This window comes from Somniosus microcephalus, chromosome 16 (assembly GCF_052327205.1).
Source record: "Somniosus microcephalus isolate GS21.2 chromosome 16, FLI_Smic_1.0, whole genome shotgun sequence".
Classification (NCBI taxonomy): Eukaryota; Metazoa; Chordata; class Chondrichthyes; order Squaliformes; family Somniosidae; genus Somniosus; species Somniosus microcephalus.
The window spans coordinates 103,289,376-103,312,820 of NC_141002.1; the positions used below are offsets into that span (position 1 = coordinate 103,289,376).

General features: G+C 52.0%; 1 protein-coding gene across 1 annotated transcript in view; it reads right to left on the reverse strand.

The window, feature by feature from the left end:
• LOC147106447 (transcription factor Spi-B-like) overlaps positions 1-22,965 on the reverse strand; it is a 36,098-nt gene extending 13,133 nt beyond the window's left edge. Inside the window, exons 1-2 of the mRNA XM_086009733.1 lie at positions 22,939-22,965; positions 20,104-20,197 (exon numbers count right to left, since the gene is read on the reverse strand). Of these exons, the coding sequence (XP_085865859.1) occupies positions 20,104-20,197; positions 22,939-22,965 (121 nt within the window). The remainder of the gene's footprint in view (positions 1-20,103; positions 20,198-22,938) is intronic.
• Positions 22,966-23,445: the final 480 nt, after the last annotated feature.

Genomic DNA, 23,445 nt, shown 5'->3' on the forward strand with positions numbered 1-23,445 from the left:
CCCCCTCTCTCCCCGATTCCCCCTCTCTCCCCGATTCCCCTCTCCCCGATTCCCCCTCTCTCCCCGATTCCCCTCTCTCCCCGATTCCCTCTCTCCCCGATTCCCCCTCTCCCCGATTCCCCCTCTCCCCGATTCCCCCTCTCCCCGATTCCCCCTCTCCCCCGATTCCCCTCTCTCCCCGATTCCCCCCTCTCCCCGATTCCCCCTCTCCCCGATTCCCCCTCTCTCCCGATTCACCGATTCCCACTCTCCCCGATTCCCCTCTCTCCCCGATTCCCCCTCTCTCCCCGATTCCCCTCTCTCCCCGATTCCCCCTCTCCCCGATTCCCCCTCTCTCCCCGATTCCCCTCATCTCCCCCGATTCCCCTCTCTCCCCGATTCCCCCCTCTCCCCGATTCCCCCTCTCCCCGATTCCCCTCTCTCCCCGATTCCCCTCTCTCCCCGATTCCCCTCTCTCCCCGATTCCCCCTCTCCCCGATTCCCCCTCTCCCCGATTCCCCCTCTCCCCGAATCCCCCTCTCCCCGATTCCCCCTCTCCCCGATTCCCCCTCTCCCCGATTCCCCCTCTCTCCCCGATTCCCCCCTCTCCCCGATTCCCCCTCTCCCCGATTCCCCCTCTCCCCGATTCCCCCTCTCCCCGATTCCCCCTCTCCCCGATTCCCCCTCTCTCCCCGATTCCCCCCTCTCCCCGATTCCCCTCTCTCCCCGATTCCCCCTCACTCCCCGATTCCCCCTCTCCCCGATTCCCCTCTCTCCCCGATTCCCCCTCTCTCCCCGATTCCCCCTCTCCCCGATTCCCCTCTCTCCCCGATTCCCACTCTCCCCGATTCCCCTCTCTCCCGATTCCCCCTCTCCCCGATTCCCCCTCTCCCCGATTCCCTCTCTCCCCGATTCCCCCTCTCCCCGATTCCCCCTCTCCCCGATTCCCCCTCTCTCCCCGATTCCCCCCTCTCCCCGATTCCCCCTCTCCCCGATTCCCCCTCTCTCCCCGATTCCCCGATTCCCACTCTCCCCGATTCCCCCTCTCCCCGATTCCCCCTCTCCCCGATTCCCCCTCTCCCCGATTCCCCCTCTCTCCCCGATTCCCCCCTCTCCCCGATTCCCCCTCTCCCCGATTCCCCCTCTCTCCCCGATTCCCCGATTCCCACTCTCCCCGATTCCCCCTCTCCCCGATTCCCCCCTCTCCCCGATTCCCCCCCCTCTCTCCCCGATTCCCCTCTCTCCCCGATTCCCACTCTCCCCGATTCCCCCTCTCCCCGATTCCCCCCCTCTCCCCGATTCCCCCCTCTCCCCGATTCCCCCTCTCTCCCCGATTCCCCCTCACTCCCCGATTCCCCCTCTCTCCCCGATTCCCCCTCTCTCCCCGATTCCCCCTCTCTCCCCGATTCCCCCCTCTCCCCGATTCCCCCTCTCTCCCCGATTCCCCCTCACTCCCCGATTCCCCTCTCTCCCCGATTCCCCCCTCTCCCCGATTCCCCCTCTCCCCGATTCCCCCCCTCTCCCCGATTCCCCCTCTCCCCGATTCCCCTCTCTCCCCGATTCCCCCTCTCCCCGATTCCCCTCTCCCCGATTCCCCTCTCTCCCCGATTCCCTCTCTCCCCGATTCCCCCTCTCTCCCCGATTCCCCCTCTCCCCGATTCCCCCTCTCTCCCCGATTCCCCCTCACTCCCCGATTCCCCCCTCTCCCCGATTCCCCCCTCTCCCCGATTCCCCCTCTCCCCGATTCCCCCTCTCCCCGATTCCCCTCTCTCCCCGATTCCCCCTCTCTCCCCGATTCCCCTCTCCCCGATTCCCCTCTCTCCCCGATTCCCCTCTCTCCCCGATTCCCCTCTCCCCGATTCCCCTCTCTCCCCGATTCCCCCTCTCCCCGATTCCCCCTCTCTCCCCGATTCCCCCTCTCCCCGATTCCCTCTCTCCCCGATTCCCCTCTCTCCCCGATTCCCCTCTCTCCCCGATTCCCCCTCTCCCCGATTCCCCCTCACTCCCCGATTCCCCCCCTCTCCCCGATTCCCCCTCTCTCCCCGATTCCCCTCTCTCCCCGATTCCCCCCTCTCCCCGATTCCCCCTCTCCCCGATTCCCCTCTCTCCCCCGATTCCCCTCTCTCCCCGATTCCCCCTCTCCCCGATTCCCCTCTCTCCCCGATTCCCCTCTCTCCCCGATTCCCCTCTCTCCCCGATTCCCCCCTCTCCCCGATTCCCCTCTCTCCCCGATTCCCCCTCTCCCCGATTCCCCCTCTCTCCCCGATTCCCCTCTCCCCGATTCCCCCCTCTCCCCGATTCCCCTCTCTCCCCGATTCCCCTCTCTCCCCGATTCCCCCTCTCTCCCCGATTCCCCCCTCTCCCCGATTCCCCCTCTCCCCGATTCCCCCTCTCCCCGATTCCCCCTCTCCCCGATTCCCCTCTCTCCCCGATTCCCCCTCTCCCCGATTCCCCCTCTCCCCGATTCCCCTCTCACCCCGATTCCCCCTCTCCCCGATTCCCCCTCTCCCCGATTCCCCCTCTCCCCGATTCCCCTCTCCCCGATTCCCCCTCTCTCCCCGATTCCCCTCTCTCCCCGATTCCCCCTCTCCCCGATTCCCCTCTCCCCGATTCCCCCTCTCTCCCCGATTCCCCCCTCTCCCCGATTCCCCTCTCCCCGATTCCCCTCTCTCCCCGATTCCCCCTCTCCCCGATTCCCCCTCTCCCCGATTCCCCTCTCTCCCCGATTCCCCCTCTCTCCCCGATTCCCCTCTCTCCCCGATTCCCCCTCTCCCCGAATCCCCCTCTCTCCCCGATTCCCCTCTCTCCCAAATTCCCCCCTCTCCCCGATTCCCCCCCTCTCCCCGATTCCCCCTCTCTCCCCGATTCCCCCTCTCCCCGAATCCCCCTCTCTCCCCGATTCCCCCTCTCTCCCCGATTCCCCTCTCTCCCCGATTCCCCCTCTCCCCGAATCCCCCTCTCTCCCCGATTCCCCTCTCTCCCCGATTCCCCCTCTCCCCGATTCCCCCTCTCTCCCCGATTCCCCCTCTCCCCGATTCCCCTCTCTCCCCGATTCCCCTCTCTCCCCGATTCCCCTCTCTGCCCGATTCCCCCTCTCCCCGATTCCCCTCTCTCCCCGATTCCCCCTCTCCCCGATTCCCCCCTCTCCCCGATTCCCCCCTCTCCCCGATTCCCCTCTCTCCCCGATTCCCCTCTCTCCCCGATTCCCCTCTCTGCCCGATTCCCCCTCTCTCCCCGATTCCCCTCTCTGCCCGATTCCCCCTCTCCCCGATTCCCCCCTCTCCCCGATTCCCCTCTCTCCCCGATTCCCCCTCTCCCCGATTCCCCCCTCTCCCCGATTCCCCCCTCTCCCGATTCCCCTCTCTGCCCGATTCCCCCTCTCTCCCCGATTCCCCTCTCTGCCCGATTCCCCCCTCTCCCCGATTCCCCTCTCTGCCCGATTCCCCCTCTCCCCGATTCCCCCCCTCTCCCCGATTCCCCTCTCTGCCCGATTCCCCCTCTACCCGATTCCCCCCTCTCCCCGATTCCCCCTCTCCCCGATTCCCCCCTCTCCCCGATTCCCCTTCTCCCCGATTCCCCCCCTCTCCCCGATTCCCCCTCTCCCCGATTCCCCCTCTCCCCGATTCCCCCTCTCTCCCCGATTCCCCCTCTCTCCCCGATTCCCCCCTCTCCCCGATTCCCCCTCTCTCCCCGATTCCCCCTCTCCCCGATTCCCCCTCTCTCCCCGATTCCCCCTCTCTCCCCGATTCCCCCCTCTCCCCGATTCCCCCTCTCTCCCCGATTCCCCTCTCTCCCCCGATTCCCCTCTCCCCGATTCCCCTCTCTCCCCGATTCCCCCTCTCTCCCCGATTCCCCTCTCTCCCCGATTCCCCTCTCTCCCCGATTCCCCCTCACTCCCCGATTCCCCCTCTCTCCCCGATTCCCCTCTCTCCCCGATCCCCGATTCCCCCTCTCCCCGATTCCCCCCTCTCCCCGATTCCCCCTCTCTCCCCGATTCCCCTCTCTCCCCGATTCCCCTCTCTCCCCGATTCCCCCTCACTCCCCGATTCCCCCTCTCCCCGATTCCCCCTCTCTCCCCGATTCCCCCTCTCCCCGATTCCCCCTCTCTCCCCGATTCCCCTCTCTCCCCGATTCCCCTCTCTCCCCGATTCCCCCTCACTCCCCGATTCCCCCTCTCTCCCCGATTCCCCCTCTCTCCCCGATTCCCCCCTCTCCCCGATTCCCCCCTCTCCCCGATTCCCCCTCTCTCCCCGATTCCCCCTCTCCCCGATTCCCCCTCTCTCCCCGATTCCCCCTCACTCCCCGATTCCCCCTCTCTCCCCGATTCCCCCCTCTCCCCGATTCCCCCTCTCCCCGATTCCCCCCTCTCCCCGATTCCCCTCTCTCCCCGATTCCCCCTCTCCCCGATTCCCCTCTCTCCCCGATTCCCCCTCTCCCCGATTCCCCTCTCTCCCCGATTCCCCCTCTCTCCCCGATTCCCCCTCTCTCCCCGATTCCCCTCTCTCCCCGATTCCCCCTCTCCCCGATTCCCCTCTCTCCCCGATTCCCCCTCTCCCCGATTCCCCTCTCTCCCCGATTCCCCCTCTCCCCGATTCCCCCTCTCTCCCCGATTCCCCTCTCTCCCCGATTCCCTCTCTCCCCGATTCCCCCTCTCTCCCCCGATTCCCCTCTCTCCCCGATTCCCCCTCTCCCCGATTCCCCTCTCTCCCCGATTCCCCCTCTCTCCCCAATTCCCCCTCTCCCCGATTCCCCCTCTCTCCCCGATTCCCCCTCTCCCCGATTCCCCTCTCTCCCCGATTCCCCTCTCACCCCGATTCCCCCTCTCTCCCCGATTCCCTCTCTCCCCGATTCCCCTCTCTCCCCGATTCCCCTCTCTCCCCGATTCCCCCTCTCCCCGATTCCCCCTCTCCCCGATTCCCCTCTCTCCCCGATTCCCCCTCTCCCCGATTCCCCACTCTCCCCGATTCCTCCTCTCCCCGATTCCCCCTCTCCCCGATTCCCCTCTCTCCCCGATTCCCCCTCTCCCCGATTCCCCCTCACTCCCCGATTCCCCCTCTCTCCCCGATTCCCCCTCTCTCCCCGATTCCCCCCTCTCCCCGATTCCCCTCTCTCCCCGATTCCCCTCTCTCCCCGATTCCCCCTCTCTCCCCGATTCCCCTCTCCCCGATTCCCCTCTCTCCCCGATTCCCCTCTCTCCCCGATTCCCCCTCTCCCCGATTCCCCCTCTCTCCCCGATTCCCCTCTCTCCCCGATTCCCCCTCTCTCCCCGATTCCCCCTCTCCCCGATTCCCCTCTCTCCCCGATTCCCCTCTCACCCCGATTCCCCCTCTCTCACCGATTCCCCTCTCTCCCCGATTCCCCCTCTCTCCCCGATTCCCCCTCTCCCCGATTCCCCCTCTCTCCCCGATTCCCCTCTCACCCCGATTCCCCCTCTCTCCCCGATTCCCTCTCTCCCCGATTCCCCTCTCTCCCCGATTCCCCTCTCTCCCCGATTCCCTCTCTCCCCGATTCCCCCTCTCCCCGATTCCCCCCTCTCCCCGATTCCCCTCTCTCCCCGATTCCCCCTCTCTCCCCGATTCCCCCCTCCCCGATTCCTCCTCTCCCCGATTCCCCCTCTCCCCGATTCCCCTCTCTCCCCGATTCCCCTCTCTCCCCGATTCCCCCTCTCCCCGATTCCCCTCTCTCCCCGATTCCCCCCTCTCCCCGATTCCCCTCTCTCCCCGATTCCCTCTCTCCCCGATTCCCCCTCTCCCCGATTCCCCGATTCCCCGATTCCCCCCTCTACCTGATTCCCCCCCTCTACCTGATTCCCCCTCTCTCCCCGATTCCCTCTCTCCCCGATTCCCCCCTCTCCCCGATTCCCCTCTCTCCCCGATTCCCTCTCTCCCCGATTCCCCCTCTCCCCGATTCCCCCTCTCTCCCCGATTCCCCCCTCTCCCCGATTCCCCTCTCTCCCCGATTCCCCCTCTCTCCCCGATTCCCTCTCTCCCCGATTCCCCCCTCCCCGATTCCTCCTCTCCCCGATTCCCCCCTCCCCGATTCCCCCTCTCCCCGATTCCCCCCTCCCCGATTCCCCCTCACCCCGATTCCCCCTCTCCCCGATTCCCCGATCCCCCGATTCCCCCCACTTGCCTCCATCCTACCTCCCTGGCCTTACCTGAGTACCGTTACCGGCGAGGCACTCGGCCCTAAATTGCTTCTTCTTGTCGGGCGAGCTACTGGTGGAGCCACAACCAGTGCCCGCAACAACAACAACAACAACCTGTATTTATATAGCACCTTTAAGGTCATAAAACGTCCCAAGGCACAGGACAGGAGTGTAATCAGGCTAAAAATTGACACCAAGCCACATAAGAAGATATTAGGGTAGATGAACAAAAGCTTGGTCACAGAGGTGGGTTTTAAGCAGCGTCTTAAAGGAGGAGAGCGAGGCGGAGAGGTTTAGGGGGGGAATTCCAGAGCTTCGGGCCCAGGCAGCTGAAGGCACAGCCGCCAATGGTGGAGCGATGAAAATCGGGGATGCTCAAGAGGCCAGAATTGGAGGAGCGCAGAGATCTCGGGGTGTTGTGGGGCTGGAGGAGATTACAGAGATAGGGAGGGGCGAGTCCATGGAGGGGATTTGAAAACAAGGATGAGAATTTTTAAATGACGGCGTTGCCGGACCGGGAGCCAATGTAGGTCAGCGAGCACAGGGGGTGATGGGCGAATGGGACTCGGTGCGAGTTAGGACACGGGGCAGCAGAGTTTTGGATGAGCCCAAGTTTATGGAGGGTGGAAGGTGGGAGGCCGGCCAGGCGAGCATTGGAATATTCGAGTCTGGAGGTAACAAAGAAATGGATGAGGGTTTCAGCAGTGGATGAGCTGAGGCAGGGCAGGAGACACAGCTCAGCCCCAGTCTGCTGATAAGGCCGCGGGGACCATTGTCCAATGATTCTCGGACCTCTTAGTTTGGGCGAGCACCGCACTCACAGCCCTGAGTCTTAGCTCGAAGACGGACCAGATTAATTGCTGCCCACTATTCCTTCATGATGGCGTCCCACCACTTCTTAACATACTCAAGGGGCCAAACGCCTGTTCTTGGCATCGGCCCGGGACAAGTAAAAAATCAGCCCCACGAATTTAGCAGGGGGACCAACGCCAGCCCAGACTGGGCCCAGGCTCTCCCACTGGTAAATTGGTTGGCGTCACATCTGTTTTACACCCTAAAACTAGGCACAAATCGCATCTAGCAAACCTAGCCCAGCTCAAGGGACTCAATATCCATCTTGTAGTACGCAGAGCAGAAATGTACTCCAAGTGTGGTCTAGCCAAGGTTCTATCTAAATTTAACCTTACCTCCCAACTTTTGTATTCTATTCCTCGAGGAATGAACCCCCGTTCTTTGTCAAGAACAAAGGGATATAGAAACATAGAAACATAGAAGATAGGAGCAGGAGTAGGCCATTCGGCCCCTCGAGCCTGCTCCGCCATTCAATGAGATCATGGCTGATCATCCAAACTCAGTACCCTGTCCCTGCTTTCTCCCCATACCCCTTGATTCCTTTAGCCTTAACAAATATATCCAACTCCTTCTTGAATATATTTAATGAATTGGCCTCTACTGCCTTCTGTGGCAGAGAATTCCACAGGTTCACCACTCTCTGGGTGAAGAAATTCCTCCTCATCTCTGTCCTAAATGGCTTACTCCTTATCCTTAGACTGTGACCCCTGGTTCTGGACTCCCCGACCATCGGGAACATCCTTCCTGCATCTAGTCTGTCCAGTCCTGTCAGAATTTTATAAGTTTCAATGAGATCCCCTCTCATTCTTCTAAACTCCAGCGAGTACAAGCCCAATCGACCCAATCTCTCCTCATACGTCATTCCTGCCATCCCAGGTATCAGTCTGGTGAATCTTCGCTGAACTCCTTCCATGGCAAGAACATCCTTCCTCAGATAAGGCGAAAACAACTGCACACAATACTCAAGATGTGGTCTCACCAAGGCCCTGTACAACTGTAGCAAGACATCCTTGTTCCTGTACTCAAACCCTCTCGCTATGAAGGCCAACATGCCATTTGCCTTCTTAACCGTCTGCTGCACCTGCATGCTTACCTTCAGCGACTGGTGCACAAGGACACCCAGGTCTCGTTGCACTTCCCCTTCTCCCAATCTATTGCCATTCAGATAATAATCTGCCTTCCTGTTTTTGCCACCAAAGTGGATAACCTCACATTTATCCACGTTATATTGCATCTGCCATGCTTTTGCCCAATCACCCAACCTGTCCAAATCATCCTGGAGTTTCTCGGCATCCTCCTCACAGCACACACGCCCACCCAGCTTTGTGTCATCTGCAAATTTGGAGATATTACATCTAGTTCCCTTGTCTAGATCATTAATATATATTGTGAATAGCTGGGGTCCAAGGACCAATCCCTGTGGTACCCCACTAGTCACTGCATGCCACTCGGAAAAAGACCTGTTTATTCCAACTCTTTGCTTTCTGTCTGCCAACCAGTTCTCTATCCAAGTCAATACCTTGCCCCCAATCCCATGTGCCTTAATTTTGCACGCTAATCTCTTATGCGGGACCTTATCGAAAGCCTTCTGAAAGTCCAAATACACCACATCCACTGGTTCTCCCTTATCTATTTTACCAGTTACATCCTCAAAAAATTCCAGTAGATTAGTCAAGCACGATTTACCTTTTGTAAATCCATGTTGACTTTGTCCGATCCTGTCACTGTTTTCCAAGTGCTCTGCTATTACATCTTTTATAATGGACTCTAGCATTTTCCCCACTACCGATGTCAGGATATATAATCTTAAAATTAGAGCCAGGCATTTCAGGAGCGAAACCAGGAAGCGCTTTTCATAGAAACATAGAAGATAGGAGCAGGAGTAGGCCATTCGGCCCCTCGAGTCTGTTCCGCCATTTAATGAGATCATGGCTGATCATCCAAATTCAGTACCCTGTCCCTGCTTTCTCCCCATATCCCTTGATCCCGTTAGCCTTCAGAAATATATCTAACTCCCTCTTGAATATTTTTAATAAAATAGCCTCAACTGCCCTTTTCACACAAAGGGTGGTGGAAATCTGGAACTTTCTCCCCTGAAAAAGCCGTGGACGCTGGGGGTCGATTGGAGCTTTAAAGACTGAGCTCGATAGATTTTTTATTAGGTAAGGGTACGGAGGGATACGGAGCAAAGGTGAGAAGATGTTGAGGTAGAGGTGAGCCGTGATCTCACTGAATGGCGGAGCAGGCTCGAGGGGCTGAATGGCCGCCTCCTGTTCCCAATATTATTTGTTTGCTGAAACAAGTTCTGACTGCCGGTTGTAAGAGGTTGTTCATTTAGATTTGGCACCACTGAGACGGAGAACATGAGACCCAGATCTCCACGCAGAGGACCTGCAGATAGCGCCTGAGGTCGTAAACCATACTCAGAGCTACAATCTCAGCGGGAACTCCGCACCTTACAAATTACACAGTGGGTGTGACTCAGCCGGCGAGCTCAGTATTATTGGAACTCGCTGCCGACGGAAGTGGTGGAAGCGGAGACACTCAGGGCTGGATTTTGTCAATGGGGACGTGATGGAGGCAGGACTCCCACTTTTTGGGTTGTAGTCCCGCCTCCATCGACTTGTGGCCAACCCACGCGATTTTCCCTTGATTGACCTTGTTAAACCCACCCAGTGGGCTCAGCAGGCCAATTAAGGGACACTCGGTTACAGGTGACGTCAGGGATTGACATTTCATCTGTCAAGAGCTTTTGGCAGATGAAATATCAACATTTGACAGCTCTGTGAAGCTGTCAAACACTGACAATCTGACTTCTAACTTGAGTCCTTCTCCACAGATTCAGTTAGAAATCTCTCCAGAACAGAAGCTGAATGCTGCAACTTTTGGCAGCTCGTGGCCATTCTGCTTTCTGTGCCGGTGAGATGAGGGACTCCCGAGACCTGAAGGAAGGAAGCCTGCATTAGTAAGTAAAGGTAAGTAAAACTTATTTAAACACTTTACACACAGCAAACACACTTACCTCTGCACTCATGCACCCATCACTCACCTGAACACCGGACATCTCGACCCCTCCAAGCCCTTCAGCCCGACGGTCCGCCTCGCTAACTTGGCGTGGTTTGGAGCCGTCGGGAATCCCACACTTCAGGGATAAAAATAGGGATTAGGCCAAAAACTACCTGTTAACAGGCAGTTAATTGGCGCTGATCCCCTTCCCACCTCGGGGAGGCGGCTCCCAGCTCAGGTCGGGTACCCGCCTCCTGGGAAATGGGCATGCAGGCGGGTTGAGGGCGGGAAGGGTTTGTGCCCCCCGATTCTGCAATTTTAACACCCCACACGCCTCCATTCCCACCTCCACGGCCCTGGGAAATTTGAGCCCTCAATGTTTTCAAGGGGAGACTGGATAGGCACTTGAGGGAAATAAACTTGCAGGGCTACAGGGATAGAGCGGGGGAATAGGACTGACTGGATTGCTCTACAGAGGGCCAGCACGGACTCGATGGGCCGAATGGCCTCCTTCTGTGCCGTTATGACTCTTATGGCGGGTGTTGTATGACGGTCTCCTCTGCATCACCGACATTGCCACTTTGTCGACTTTCGAATGGAAAGTGACACCAACATATGCATTTCCTGCACGTGTCAAAGATCACAGATCTGCTATTAAACACAGGGCTTTTCCACTGACAGAACTTATTTACAGCAGCACAATGTTATCAAGCTGCTTGCTTTCCCATTCAGAGGTGTGTGAGAGAGAAAGAGAGTGTGTGTGTTTGTGTATCTATGAGAGCGTGTGTGTGAAAGTGTATGAGAGTGTGTGAGTGTGAGAGTGTGTATAGAAACATAGAAACTAGGAGCAGGAGTAGGCCATTCGGCCCTTCGAGCCTGCTCCGCCATTCAACAAGATCATGGCTGATCATCCAAACCCTAGCACCCGGTCCCTACACCGACAGCCATCCCACCCAAGCCTTATCCCCGTAACCCCGTAACCCCACATATTTAATCCCCCCTAACACTAAGGGCCAATTAAAAAATTTTTTATTTTTATCATGGCCAATCAATCTAACCCGCACATCTTTGGACTGTGGGAGGAAACCGGAGCACCCGGATGAAACCCACGCAAACACAGGGAGAATGTGCAAACTCCACACAGACAGTCACCCGAGGCCGGATTTGAACCCGGGTCCCTGGCGCTGTGAGGCTGCCACCATGCTGTGTGTGCGAGAGTGTGTGTGAGTGAGAGTGTGTGTGTATGAGTGTGTGTGAGAGTGTGTGTGAGTGTGTGTGTGAGTGTGTGTGAGAGTGTGTGTGAGAGTGTATGTATGAGAGGGTGTGTGAGAGTGTGTGTGAGAGTGTGTGTGAGAGTGTGTGTATGAGTGTGTGTGTGAGAGTGTGTGTGTATATGAGAGTGTGTGTGAGAGTGTGTGCGAGAGTGTGTGTGCGAGAGTGTGTGTGAGTGTGTGTGTGAGAGTGTGTGTGCGAGAGTGTGTGTGAGTGCGAGTGTGTGTATGAGTGTGAGTGAGAGTGTGTGTATGAGTGTGTGTGAGAGTGTGTGTGTGCACATGAGTGTGTGTGTGAGAATGTGTGTGAGTGTGTGTGTGAGAGTGTGTGTGCGAGAGTGTGTGTGAGTGCGAGTGTGTGTATGAGTGTGAGTGAGAGTGTGTGTATGAGTGTGTGTGTGAGAGTGTGTGTGTATATGAGAGTGTGTGTGAGAGTGTGTGCGAGAGTGTGTGTGCGAGAGTGTGTGTGAGTGTGTGTGTGAGAGTGTGTGTGCGAGAGTGTGTGTGAGTGCGAGTGTGTGTATGAGTGTGAGTGAGAGTGTGTGTTTGAGAGTGTGTGAGTGTGTGTGTGTGTAAATGTGTGTGTGTGAGATTGTGTGTGTGTGAGAGAGTGTGTGTGAGTGTATGTGTGTGTGTGAGAGTGTGTGTACGTGTATGAGAGTGTGTGTGAGTATGTGTGTAAGTGTATGAGAGTGTATATGAGTGTGTGTGAGTGTAAATATGTGTGTGTGAGAGTGTGTGTGTGTGTGCGTGTGTACGTGTATGAGAGTGTGTGTGTGTGTGTAAGTGTATGAGAGTGTGTGTGAGTGTAAATGTGTGTGTGTGTGAGTGTGAGAGTGTGTGTGAGAGTGTGTGTGAGTGCGTGTGAGAATTTGAGTGTGCGTGTGAGAATGTGTGTGTGTGAGAATGTGTGTTTGAGAGTGTGTGTGCATGTGAGAGTGTTCTTGTGAGAGTGTGAGTGTGAGAGTGTGTGTGAGAGTGTGTGTGTGCATGTGAGAGTGTGAGAATGCATGTGAGAGTGTGTGAGTATAAAGGTGTGTGTGTGAGAGAGTGTGTGTGAGTGCGTGTGTGAGTGTAAATGTGTGTGTGAGAGAGTGTGTGTGTGAGAGAGTGTGTGTGTGTGTGCATGTGAGAGTTTGAGTGTGCATGTGTGTGTGTGAGTGTGTGTGAGAGAGTGTGTGTGTGAGTGTAAATGTGTGCGTGTGTAAATGTGTGTGTGTGAGTGTGTTAGTGTGTGAGTGTGTGTGTGAGAATGTGTGTGAGAGTGTGCTTGTGAGAGTGTGTGTGTGAGAATGTGTGTGTGAGAGTGTGTGTGAGTGTGTGTTTGAGAGTGTGTGTGAGTGTGAGAGTGTGTGTCTGAGAGTGTGTGTGTGTGTCTGAGAGTGTGTGTGTGTAAGTGTATGAGAGTGTGTGTGAGTGTGTGTGTGAGTGTAAATGTGTGTGTGAGAGTGTAAATGTGTGTGTGTGAGAGTGTGTGTGTGAGTGTGTGTGCATGTGAGAGTGTGAGTGTAAGAGTGTGTGTGTGAGAGTGTGTGTGCCTGTGTGAGTGTGAGTGTAAGAGTGTGTGTTAGAATGTGTGTGTGTAAGTGTATGAGAGTGTGTGTGAGTGTGTGTGTGTGTAAATGTGTGTGTGAGTGTCTGTGAGTGTAAATGTGTGTGTGAGTGTGTGAGTGTAAATGTGTGTGTGTGTGAGTGTGCTTGTGAGTGTGTGTGTGTGCGAGAGTGTATGTTTGAGAGTGTGTGTTCGAGAGTGTGTGTGTGCGTGTGTGTAAATGTGTGTGAGAGTGTGTGTGTTTGTGAGTGTGTGTGTGTGTAATTGTGTGTGTGTGAGTGTAAATGTATGTGTGTGAGTGTGTGTGTGAGTGTAAGTGTGTGTGAGTGCAATTGTGTGTATGTGAGAGTGTGAGTGTGTGAGTGTGTGAGTGTTTGTGTGTGTGTGAGTGTGTGTGTGCGTGTAAGTGTGTGTGTGTGTGTGAGTGTGTGTGTGTGAGTGTGTGTGTGTGTGAGTGCATGTGAGTGTGAGTGTAAATGTGTGTGTAAATGTGTGTGTGTGAGAGTGTGTGTGTGTAAATGTGTGTTTGAGAGTGTGTGTGTGAGAGTGTGAGTGTGTGTGAGAGTGTAAATGTGTGTGTGTGAGTGTGTGTTTAAATGTGTGTGAGAGTGTGTGTGTGTGAGAGTGTGTGAGAGTGTGTGAGTGTGTGTGAGAGTGTAAATGTGTGAGTGTGTGTGTAAATGTGTGTGTGAGAGAGTGTGTGTGAGAGTGTGTGAGTGTGTGTGAATGTGATTGTGTGTGTGTGCGTGTAAATGTGTATGTGTGAGTGTAAATAAGTGTGTGTGTGAGTGTGTGTGTGCGAGAATGTGTGTGAGAGTGTATGTTTGAGAGTGTGTGTGTGAGTGAGTGTGTGTGTGTTTGTGAGAGTGTAAGTGTATGAGACTGTGAGTGTGAGAGTGTGTGTGAGTGTAAATGTGTGTGTGCGAGTGTAAATGTGTGTGTGTGTGAATGTAAATGTGAGTGTGTGTGAGTGTAAATGTGTGTGTGTGTGAGTGTGAGTGTAAGAGTGTGTGTGAGAGTGTGTGTCTGTGAGTGTGTGTGTGAGAGTGAGTGTGTGAGTGTGTGTGTGAGTGTGTGTGCCTGTGTGAGTGTGAGTGTAAGAGTGTGTGTGTAAGTGTATGAGAGTGTGTGTGAGTGTGTGTGTGTAAATGTGTGTGTGAGTGTAAATGTGTGTGTGAGTTTAAATGTGTGTGTGTGTGAGTGTGCTTGTGAGAATGTGTGTGCGAGAGTGTATGTTTGAGAGTGTGTGTTCAAGAGTGTGTGTGTGCGTGTGTGAGTGTGAGTGTAAGAGTGTGTGTGAGAGTGTGTGTGTTTGTGAGAGTGTGTTTATGTGAGTGTAAATGTGTGTGTGAGTGTAAATGTGTGTGTGAGTGTAATTGTGTGTGTGAGAGTTTGAGTGTGAGATTGTGTGGGAGTGTGTGTGTGATTGTAAATGTGTGCGTGAGCATAAATGTATGTGTGAGAGAGAGTGTGTGCCTGTGAGTGTGAGAGTGAGTGTGAGATTGTGAGAGTGTGTGTGTGAGTGTAAATGTGTGTGTGTGAGTGTAAATGTGTGTGTGAGAGAGTGTGTGTGAAAATGTGTGTGTGAGTGTAAATGTGTGTGTGAGTGTAAATGTGTGTGTGTGTGTGTGTGTGTGAGAGTGTGTGTGAGAGTGTGTGAGTGTGTGTTTGTGAGTGTGTGTGTGAGGGTGTATGTGTGTGTGCGAGAGTGTGCATGCGAGAGTGAGTGTGAGAGTGTGTGCAAGAGTGTGTGTGTGAGAGTGTGTGTGAGAGTGTGTGTGTGAGTGTAGGAGTGTGTGTGAGAGTGTGTTTGTGAGAATGTGTGCGTGAGTGTGAGAGTGTGTGTGTGAGAACATGTGTGTGAGTGTGAGTGTGAGAGTGTGCGTGTGAGAGTGTGAGTGTGAAATTGTGTGGGAGTGTGTGTGCGATTGTAAATGTGTGTGTGAGTGTGTGTGAGTGTAAATGTGTGTGTGAGAGAGTGTGTGTATGTGTGTGAGTGTGTGTGAGTGTGTGTGAGAGTGTGTGTGAGTGTAAGTGTGTGTGAGTGTGTGTGAGTGTAAATGTGTGTGTGATTGTGTGTGTGTGTAAATGTGTGTGTGAGAGAGTGCATGAGGGTGTGTGTGTGGGAGTGTGTGTGTGAGAGTGTGAGTGTGTGAGTGTGTGTGTGAGTGTGTGAGTGTGTGTGTGAGGGTGTGTGTGTGTGTGTGTGAGAGTGTGCATGCGAGAGTGTGAGTGTGAGAGTGTGTGCAAGAGCGTGTGTGTGAGAGTGTGTGTGAGTGCGTGTGTGAGAGTGTGTGAGAGAGTGTGTGTGAGAGCGTGTGTGTGCGTGTGAGAGTGTGAGCATGAGCGTGTGTGTGAAAATGTGTGTGTGTGAGAGTGTGTGTGTGAGAGTGTGTGTGTGTGTGTGAGAGCGTGTGTGAGTGTGTGTGTATGAGAGTGTGTGTGTGAGAGTGTGTGAGTGTGTGTGTGAGGGTGTGTGTGTGTGTGCGAGAGTGTGAGTGTGACAGTGTGTGCAAGAGTGTGTGTGTGAGAGTGTGTGTGAGTGCGTGTGTGAGAGTGTGTGTGAGAGAGTGTGTGCGAGAGTGTGTGTGTGCGTGTGAGAGTGTGTGTGAGAGTGTGTGAGAGTGTGTGTGAGAATGTGTGTGTGAGATTGTGAGTGTGAGAGTGTGTGTGAGAGTGTGTTTGTGAGAATGTGTGTGTGAGTGTGAGTGTGAGAGTGTGCGTGTGAGAACGTGTGTGTGAGTGTGAGTGTGAGAGTGTGAGTGTGAGATTGTGTAAGAGTGTGTGTGAATGTAAATGTGTGTGAGAGTGTGTGCGAGTGTAAATGTGTGTGTGTGAGTGTGTGTGTGAGTGTGTGCGAGTGTAAATGTGTGTGTGTGTGTGTGTGTGTGAGTGCAAATGTGTGTGTGAGTGTGTGTGTGTGTAAATGTGTGTGAGTGTAAATGTGTGTGTGTGTGTGAGAGAGTGTGTGAGAGTGTGCGCGTAAATGCGTGTGTGTGTGTGTGTGTGTGTGAGAGTGTGTGAGAGTGTGTGAGTGTAAATGTGTGTGTGACCATGTGTGTGTGTGTAAATGTGTGTGTGTGAGAGAGTGCATGAGGGTGTGTGTGCATGTGAGAGTGTTCTTGTGAGAGTGTGAGTGTGAGAGTGTGTGTGAGAGTGTGTGTGTGCATGTGAGAGTGTGAGAATGCATGTGAGAGTGTGTGAGTATAAAGGTGTGTGTGTGAGAGAGTGTGTGTGAGTGCGTGTGTGAGTGTAAATGTGTGTGTGAGAGAGTGTGTGTGTGAGAGAGTGTGTGTGTGTGTGCATGTGAGAGTTTGAGTGTGCATGTGTGTGTGTGAGTGTGTGTGAGAGAGTGTGTGTGTGAGTGTAAATGTGTGCGTGTGTAAATGTGTGTGTGTGAGTGTGTTAGTGTGTGAGTGTGTGTGTGAGAATGTGTGTGAGAGTGTGCTTGTGAGAGTGTGTGTGTGAGAATGTGTGTGTGAGAGTGTGTGTGAGTGTGTGTTTGAGAGTGTGTGTGAGTGTGAGAGTGTGTGTCTGAGAGTGTGTGTGTGTGTCTGAGAGTGTGTGTGTGTAAGTGTATGAGAGTGTGTGTGAGTGTGTGTGTGAGTGTAAATGTGTGTGTGAGAGTGTAAATGTGTGTGTGTGAGAGTGTGTGTGTGAGTGTGTGTGCATGTGAGAGTGTGAGTGTAAGAGTGTGTGTGTGAGAGTGTGTGTGCCTGTGTGAGTGTGAGTGTAAGAGTGTGTGTTAGAATGTGTGTGTGTAAGTGTATGAGAGTGTGTGTGAGTGTGTGTGTGTGTAAATGTGTGTGTGAGTGTCTGTGAGTGTAAATGTGTGTGTGAGTGTGTGAGTGTAAATGTGTGTGTGTGTGAGTGTGCTTGTGAGTGTGTGTGTGTGCGAGAGTGTATGTTTGAGAGTGTGTGTTCGAGAGTGTGTGTGTGCGTGTGTGTAAATGTGTGTGAGAGTGTGTGTGTTTGTGAGTGTGTGTGTGTGTAATTGTGTGTGTGTGAGTGTAAATGTATGTGTGTGAGTGTGTGTGTGAGTGTAAGTGTGTGTGAGTGCAATTGTGTGTATGTGAGAGTGTGAGTGTGTGAGTGTTTGTGTGTGTGTGAGTGTGTGTGTGCGTGTAAGTGTGTGTGTGTGTGTGAGTGTGTGTGTGTGAGTGTGTGTGTGTGTGAGTGCATGTGAGTGTGAGTGTAAATGTGTGTGTAAATGTGTGTGTGTGAGAGTGTGTGTGTGTAAATGTGTGTTTGAGAGTGTGTGTGTGAGAGTGTGAGTGTGTGTGAGAGTGTAAATGTGTGTGTGTGAGTGTGTGTTTAAATGTGTGTGAGAGTGTGTGTGTGTGAGAGTGTGTGAGAGTGCGTGAGTGTGTGTGAGAGTGTAAATGTGTGAGTGTGTGTGTAAATGTGTGTGTGAGAGAGTGTGTGTGAGAGTGTGTGAGTGTGTGTGAATGTGATTGTGTGTGTGTGCGTGTAAATGTGTATGTGTGAGTGTAAATAAGTGTGTGTGTGAGTGTGTGTGTGCGAGAATGTGTGTGAGAGTGTATGTTTGAGAGTGTGTGTGTGAGTGAGTGTGTGTGTGTTTGTGAGAGTGTAAGTGTATGAGAGTGTGAGTGTGAGAGTGTGTGTGAGTGTAAATGTGTGTGTGTGAGTGTAAATGTGTGTGTGTGTGAATGTAAATGTGTGTGTGTGTGAGTGTGAGTGTAAGAGTGTGTGTGAGAGTGTGTGTCTGTGAGTGTGTGTGTGAGAGTGAGTGTGTGAGTGTGTGTGTGAGTGTGTGTGCCTGTGTGAGTGTGAGTGTAAGAGTGTGTGTGTAAGTGTATGAGAGTGTGTGTGAGTGTGTGTGTGTAAATGTGTGTGTGAGTGTAAATGTGTGTGTGAGTTTAAATGTGTGTGTGTGTGAGTGTGCTTGTGAGAATGTGTGTGCGAGAGTGTATGTTTGAGAGTGTGTGTTCAAGAGTGTGTGTGTGCGTGTGTGAGTGTGAGTGTAAGAGTGTGTGTGAGAGTGTGTGTGTTTGTGAGAGTGTGTTTATGTGAGTGTAAATGTGTGTGTGAGTGTAAATGTGTGTGTGAGTGTAATTGTGTGTGTGAGAGTTTGAGTGTGAGATTGTGTGGGAGTGTGTGTGTGATTGTAAATGTGTGCGTGAGCATAAATGTATGTGTGAGAGAGAGTGTGTGCCTGTGAGTGTGAGAGTGAGTGTGAGATTGTGAGAGTGTGTGTGTGAGTGTAAATGTGTGTGTGTGAGTGTAAATGTGTGTGTGAGAGAGTGTGTGTGAAAATGTGTGTGTGAGTGTAAATGTGTGTGTGAGTGTAAATGTGTGTGTGTGTGTGTGTGTGTGAGAGTGTGTGTGAGAGTGTGTGAGTGTGTGTTTGTGAGTGTGTGTGTGAGGGTGTATGTGTGTGTGCGAGAGTGTGCATGCGAGAGTGAGTGTGAGAGTGTGTGCAAGAGTGTGTGTGTGAGAGTGTGTGTGAGAGTGTGTGTGTGAGTGTAGGAGTGTGTGTGAGAGTGTGTTTGTGAGAATGTGTGCGTGAGTGTGAGAGTGTGTGTGTGAGAACATGTGTGTGAGTGTGAGTGTGAGAGTGTGCGTGTGAGAGTGTGAGTGTGAAATTGTGTGGGAGTGTGTGTGCGATTGTAAATGTGTGTGTGAGTGTGTGTGAGTGTAAATGTGTGTGTGAGAGAGTGTGTGTATGTGTGTGAGTGTGTGTGAGAGTGTGTGTGAGTGTAAGTGTGTGTGAGTGTGTGTGAGTGTAAATGTGTGTGTGATTGTGTGTGTGTGTAAATGTGTGTGTGAGAGAGTGCATGAGGGTGTGTGTGTGGGAGTGTGTGTGTGAGAGTGTGAGTGTGTGAGTGTGTGTGTGAGTGTGTGAGTGTGTGTGTGAGGGTGTGTGTGTGTGTGTGTGAGAGTGTGCATGCGAGAGTGTGAGTGTGAGAGTGTGTGCAAGAGCGTGTGTGTGAGAGTGTGTGTGAGTGCGTGTGTGAGAGTGTGTGAGAGAGTGTGTGTGAGAGCGTGTGTGTGCGTGTGAGAGTGTGAGCATGAGCGTGTGTGTGAAAATGTGTGTGTGTGAGAGTGTGTGTGTGAGAGTGTGTGTGTGTGTGTGAGAGCGTGTGTGAGTGTGTGTGTATGAGAGTGTGTGTGTGAGAGTGTGTGAGTGTGTGTGTGAGGGTGTGTGTGTGTGTGCGAGAGTGTGAGTGTGACAGTGTGTGCAAGAGTGTGTGTGTGAGAGTGTGTGTGAGTGCGTGTGTGAGAGTGTGTGTGAGAGAGTGTGTGCGAGAGTGTGTGTGTGCGTGTGAGAGTGTGTGTGAGAGTGTGTGAGAGTGTGTGTGAGAATGTGTGTGTGAGATTGTGAGTGTGAGAGTGTGTGTGAGAGTGTGTTTGTGAGAATGTGTGTGTGAGTGTGAGTGTGAGAGTGTGCGTGTGAGAACGTGTGTGTGAGTGTGAGTGTGAGAGTGTGAGTGTGAGATTGTGTAAGAGTGTGTGTGAATGTAAATGTGTGTGAGAGTGTGTGCGAGTGTAAATGTGTGTGTGTGAGTGTGTGTGTGAGTGTGTGCGAGTGTAAATGTGTGTGTGTGTGTGTGTGTGTGAGTGCAAATGTGTGTGTGAGTGTGTGTGTGTGTAAATGTGTGTGAGTGTAAATGTGTGTGTGTGTGTGAGAGAGTGTGTGAGAGTGTGCGCGTAAATGCGTGTGTGTGTGTGTGTGTGTGTGAGAGTGTGTGAGAGTGTGTGAGTGTAAATGTGTGTGTGACCATGTGTGTGTGTGTAAATGTGTGTGTGTGAGAGAGTGCATGAGGGTGTGTGTGTGTGTGAGAGAGTGTGAGTGTGCGAGTGTGTGTGTGAGTGTGTGTGAGTGTAAATGTGTGTGTGTGTTTGAGTGTAAATGTGAGTGTGTGAGTAAATGTGTATGTGAGAGTGTGTGTGAGTGTAAATGTGCATGTGTGTGAGTGTATGTGTGTGTAAATGTGTGTGTGTGTGAGTATGTGTGTGTGAGAGTGTGTGTGTGAGAGTGTGTGTGTGAGTGTGTGCGAGAGAGTGTGCGAGAGTATGAGAGTGTGTGTGTGAGTGTGTGTGTGAGAGTGTGTGTGTGAGTGTGTGCGAGAGCATGTGCGAGAGTGTGTGAGAGTGTGTTTATGAGAGCGTGTGTGTGTGTGTGAGAGTGTGTGTGTGTGTGTGTGTGCGAGAGCGTGTGCGAGAGTGTGCGAGAGTGTGTTTATGAGAGTGTGTGTGTGAGAGTGTGTGTGTGTGAGAGTGAAAGAGAAAGCTGTGCAGGTTAACTTTCTCTGTGCGGTTTCCACACTCACCTGCCACTGAGTCAGTCTCCTGCTCAAACACGAACGCGTGTTGCTGCTCATCCAGAAACTCCATAATCACTTCCAGATCCTCCACATCTGGGTTCTAGGGAGAATTAAATAGAAATAAAACTATTCCGTGGATCACCTGGTGGAGTTTGGAGCAGACATATTATAGGGAAAAGGATAAACATACCTTACCATAATTTAAAGGCAGAGACGTCATGCAATCTGCATTCAGAGGTAGGTCTGTCTTTAAGACACAAACATAATGTTTGCATTAAAAGCAACCATTACACAGCTTCACAATCACTCCCATAATCATCAAAAACCCTATCTTATATAAAACATACACACACATACACACACATACAAAGAAAGAACTTGCATTTCTATAGCGCCTTTCACAACCTCAGGACACCCCAAAGCGCTTTACAGCCAAAAAAGTCATTTTGAAGTGTGGTCACTGTTGCAATGTGGGAAATGCGGCAGCCAATTTGCGCACAGCAAGCTCCCACAAACAGCAATGTGATAATGAGCAGATCATCTGTTTTAGTGATGTTGGTTGAGGGATAAATATTGGCCCCAGGACACCGGGGAGAACTCCCCTGCTCTTCTTCGGAATAGTGCCGTGGGATCTTTTACATCCACCTGAGAAGGCAGATGGGGCCTCGGTTTAACGTCTCATCCGAAAGACGGGACCTCCAACAGTGCAGCACTCCCTCAGTACTGTACTGGAGTGTCAGCCTGGATTTTGTGCTCAAGTCTCCGGAGTATATATAATATTTACATAAACAACACACATAAAGATACACATGTACACACACACTGTCATACCCATACATACACACACAGGGACACAATCGCATATACAGACATGCACTTATACATAAACAGATACACATACGTACACACGTACGCATACATGCATACACACATACATTCACACAAATGCACGCACATACGCAGACAAATGCACCCATATATGTGCACATTCACATTCATGTGCACACATACACTTGTGCTCAGAAACATACATACCTACACACGTATATACACACAGATACATAGACATAGATATGCATATTCAAACACATAAACACACATATGTGTATATACACACACAAATGTATATATAGACATGTAGATATATACATACACATACACATATACACATACGCATATACACACAACCATAATATGAATATGTGTACAGACAGTGCACATGTTCATACACACATGTACACACACATATATGTACATATGCATACACACATGCACATAAACATGCATAACATATGCACACATAAACATATACCTACAAACACGCACATGGACAGACGCTCACACACACAGACATACTGCAATAAAAAGAAAATTCTACAACATCCAAATCCCAATCAAAATCTGGCTCAAAATTTTTGACAGCATAATCCTGCCCATTGCACTGTACGGTAGTGAAGTATGGGGCCCGCTAAATCACCAAAGCTACACTAAATGGGAAAAACACACAATAGAAGCCCTACATGCAGAATTCTGCCGAAGCATCCTTCGCACCCAAAGAAAAACGCCAACAAATGCATGCAGAGCCGAACTAGGCAGATACCCACTGATAATAAACATCCAAAAACGAGCACTAAACTTCCTAAATCACCTCAAATCTAGCTCCCCAGACACCCTTCATTTCAAAGCCTTTCAGACCCAAGAGCTAAACCCAGAAAAGAGTCCCCTGAGTCAGCTGCTACTGAAATTAAGTACTCAGCCGGACCCTGACCAGCCCCAGACCAACACAGCCGTCCAAACACCAATCCGAGTGAACCAAATCATTAAAAAATGCAAAGAAACCTACCTGGAACATTGGAACAAAATAACCGAAAGCCAAAGCAGATTAGAATGTTACCGGGCCCTAAAAAGAGAATATAAACTGGCAGACTACCTCACGACCATCAGAGACACAAAACAGAGACAGACCCTCACCAGGTACAGACTAAGCGACCACCAACTGGAAATTGAAAAAGGCAGATACAAGAAATCCTGGCAGCCTAGAGAGAATAGAATATGCGATCAATGTCTGGCTGGCGAGGTTGAAACAGAAATGCATTTCCTCCTAAAATGCGAAAAATTCAACACATCAAGAAACATATTATTCAACAAGCTAAGCCAAACAACCCCAGATTTCAAGGAATTGGATGATCTGTCAAAATTGAGATTAGTCCTAGGAGAAGGAGACAGACCATACCTTGGGGCTAAATATGTAACAACATGTCACAACCTGAGGACTGTTTAAAAGTAAGACTGTTTAAAATTAATATTGAACGTACCAAATGAAGTAGAAAGACTGTTTAAAATTAATATTGTTTAAAAGTAATATTGTATATACCCAACAAATGTCAAATCGATTGACACCTACAGAATGTTGGAAAACTGTACCTTTTTGCAATGTAAGCTTTGGCAATATGGTTCTCTGTAAACTTTCATGCCAATAAAGCATTTGAACTGAACTGAACTGAACTGAACTACAAGTAAGAAGCTGTTTCCCATTCCATTCAGTGATTGAGAGAGGGATTGCTGGACACTCCAGTAATTAACCAGAGTGCGTTGAAACCCACAACATTATGTTGAGCTATTTAATTCCTCCATCCTGAAATGTTACTGAAATTGATGTAACATCCAGATTCGACTCCACAATCCGACACCAGATAGAAACACAACCGTTTAAACCGCACAACAACCGGAGCTGAGAATATTACCAGTTAGCCGGAGTGCGTTAGGAACAGGACCAGTAACTTCCCTCGCTCACCTCGGGATCGAGCTCTGCACTAACTCTGACAGCGCTCCGGTACTTACTGTGATCGCTGGAACGTGTCCCTTCATACCAGACCCACTTCGGTGCCCTGAATGCTGTTTATAGCCAAGTGCCTGCGTCAGTGTCCAGGCCAGCCCATCAGTGCAAGCCCCTCCTTGGACTCTAAAACCACAAGAAGGTGCAGCCTGGCCGGGTACATCCAGAGAGTGGTGCGGGGTGGCTTCACATTCCCCCGCTCCCCACCAACTCCTCCCTCACAGCGGGGAATTCCAGCCAAATATCCAGTGACACCACATCTGCCCCCGCGCGACACGAGTGAAAGACTTTGCTAATCCCCAAACCAACCGAGTTTACAGATATCACTGAATGTTACAACACTTCCGAACCAAAAATTCTGATTAATAATTTAAAAAAATAACTCAAGTGCTTTATTCTGGGATCGGTTTTTACCGATCTACAGGAAGACAGCACCGACAGACAGCTGTGCTGAGAAGGGCTGGGGGGGCAGACAGATGTGGGGGGACAGGCAGATGTGGGGAACAGGTAGA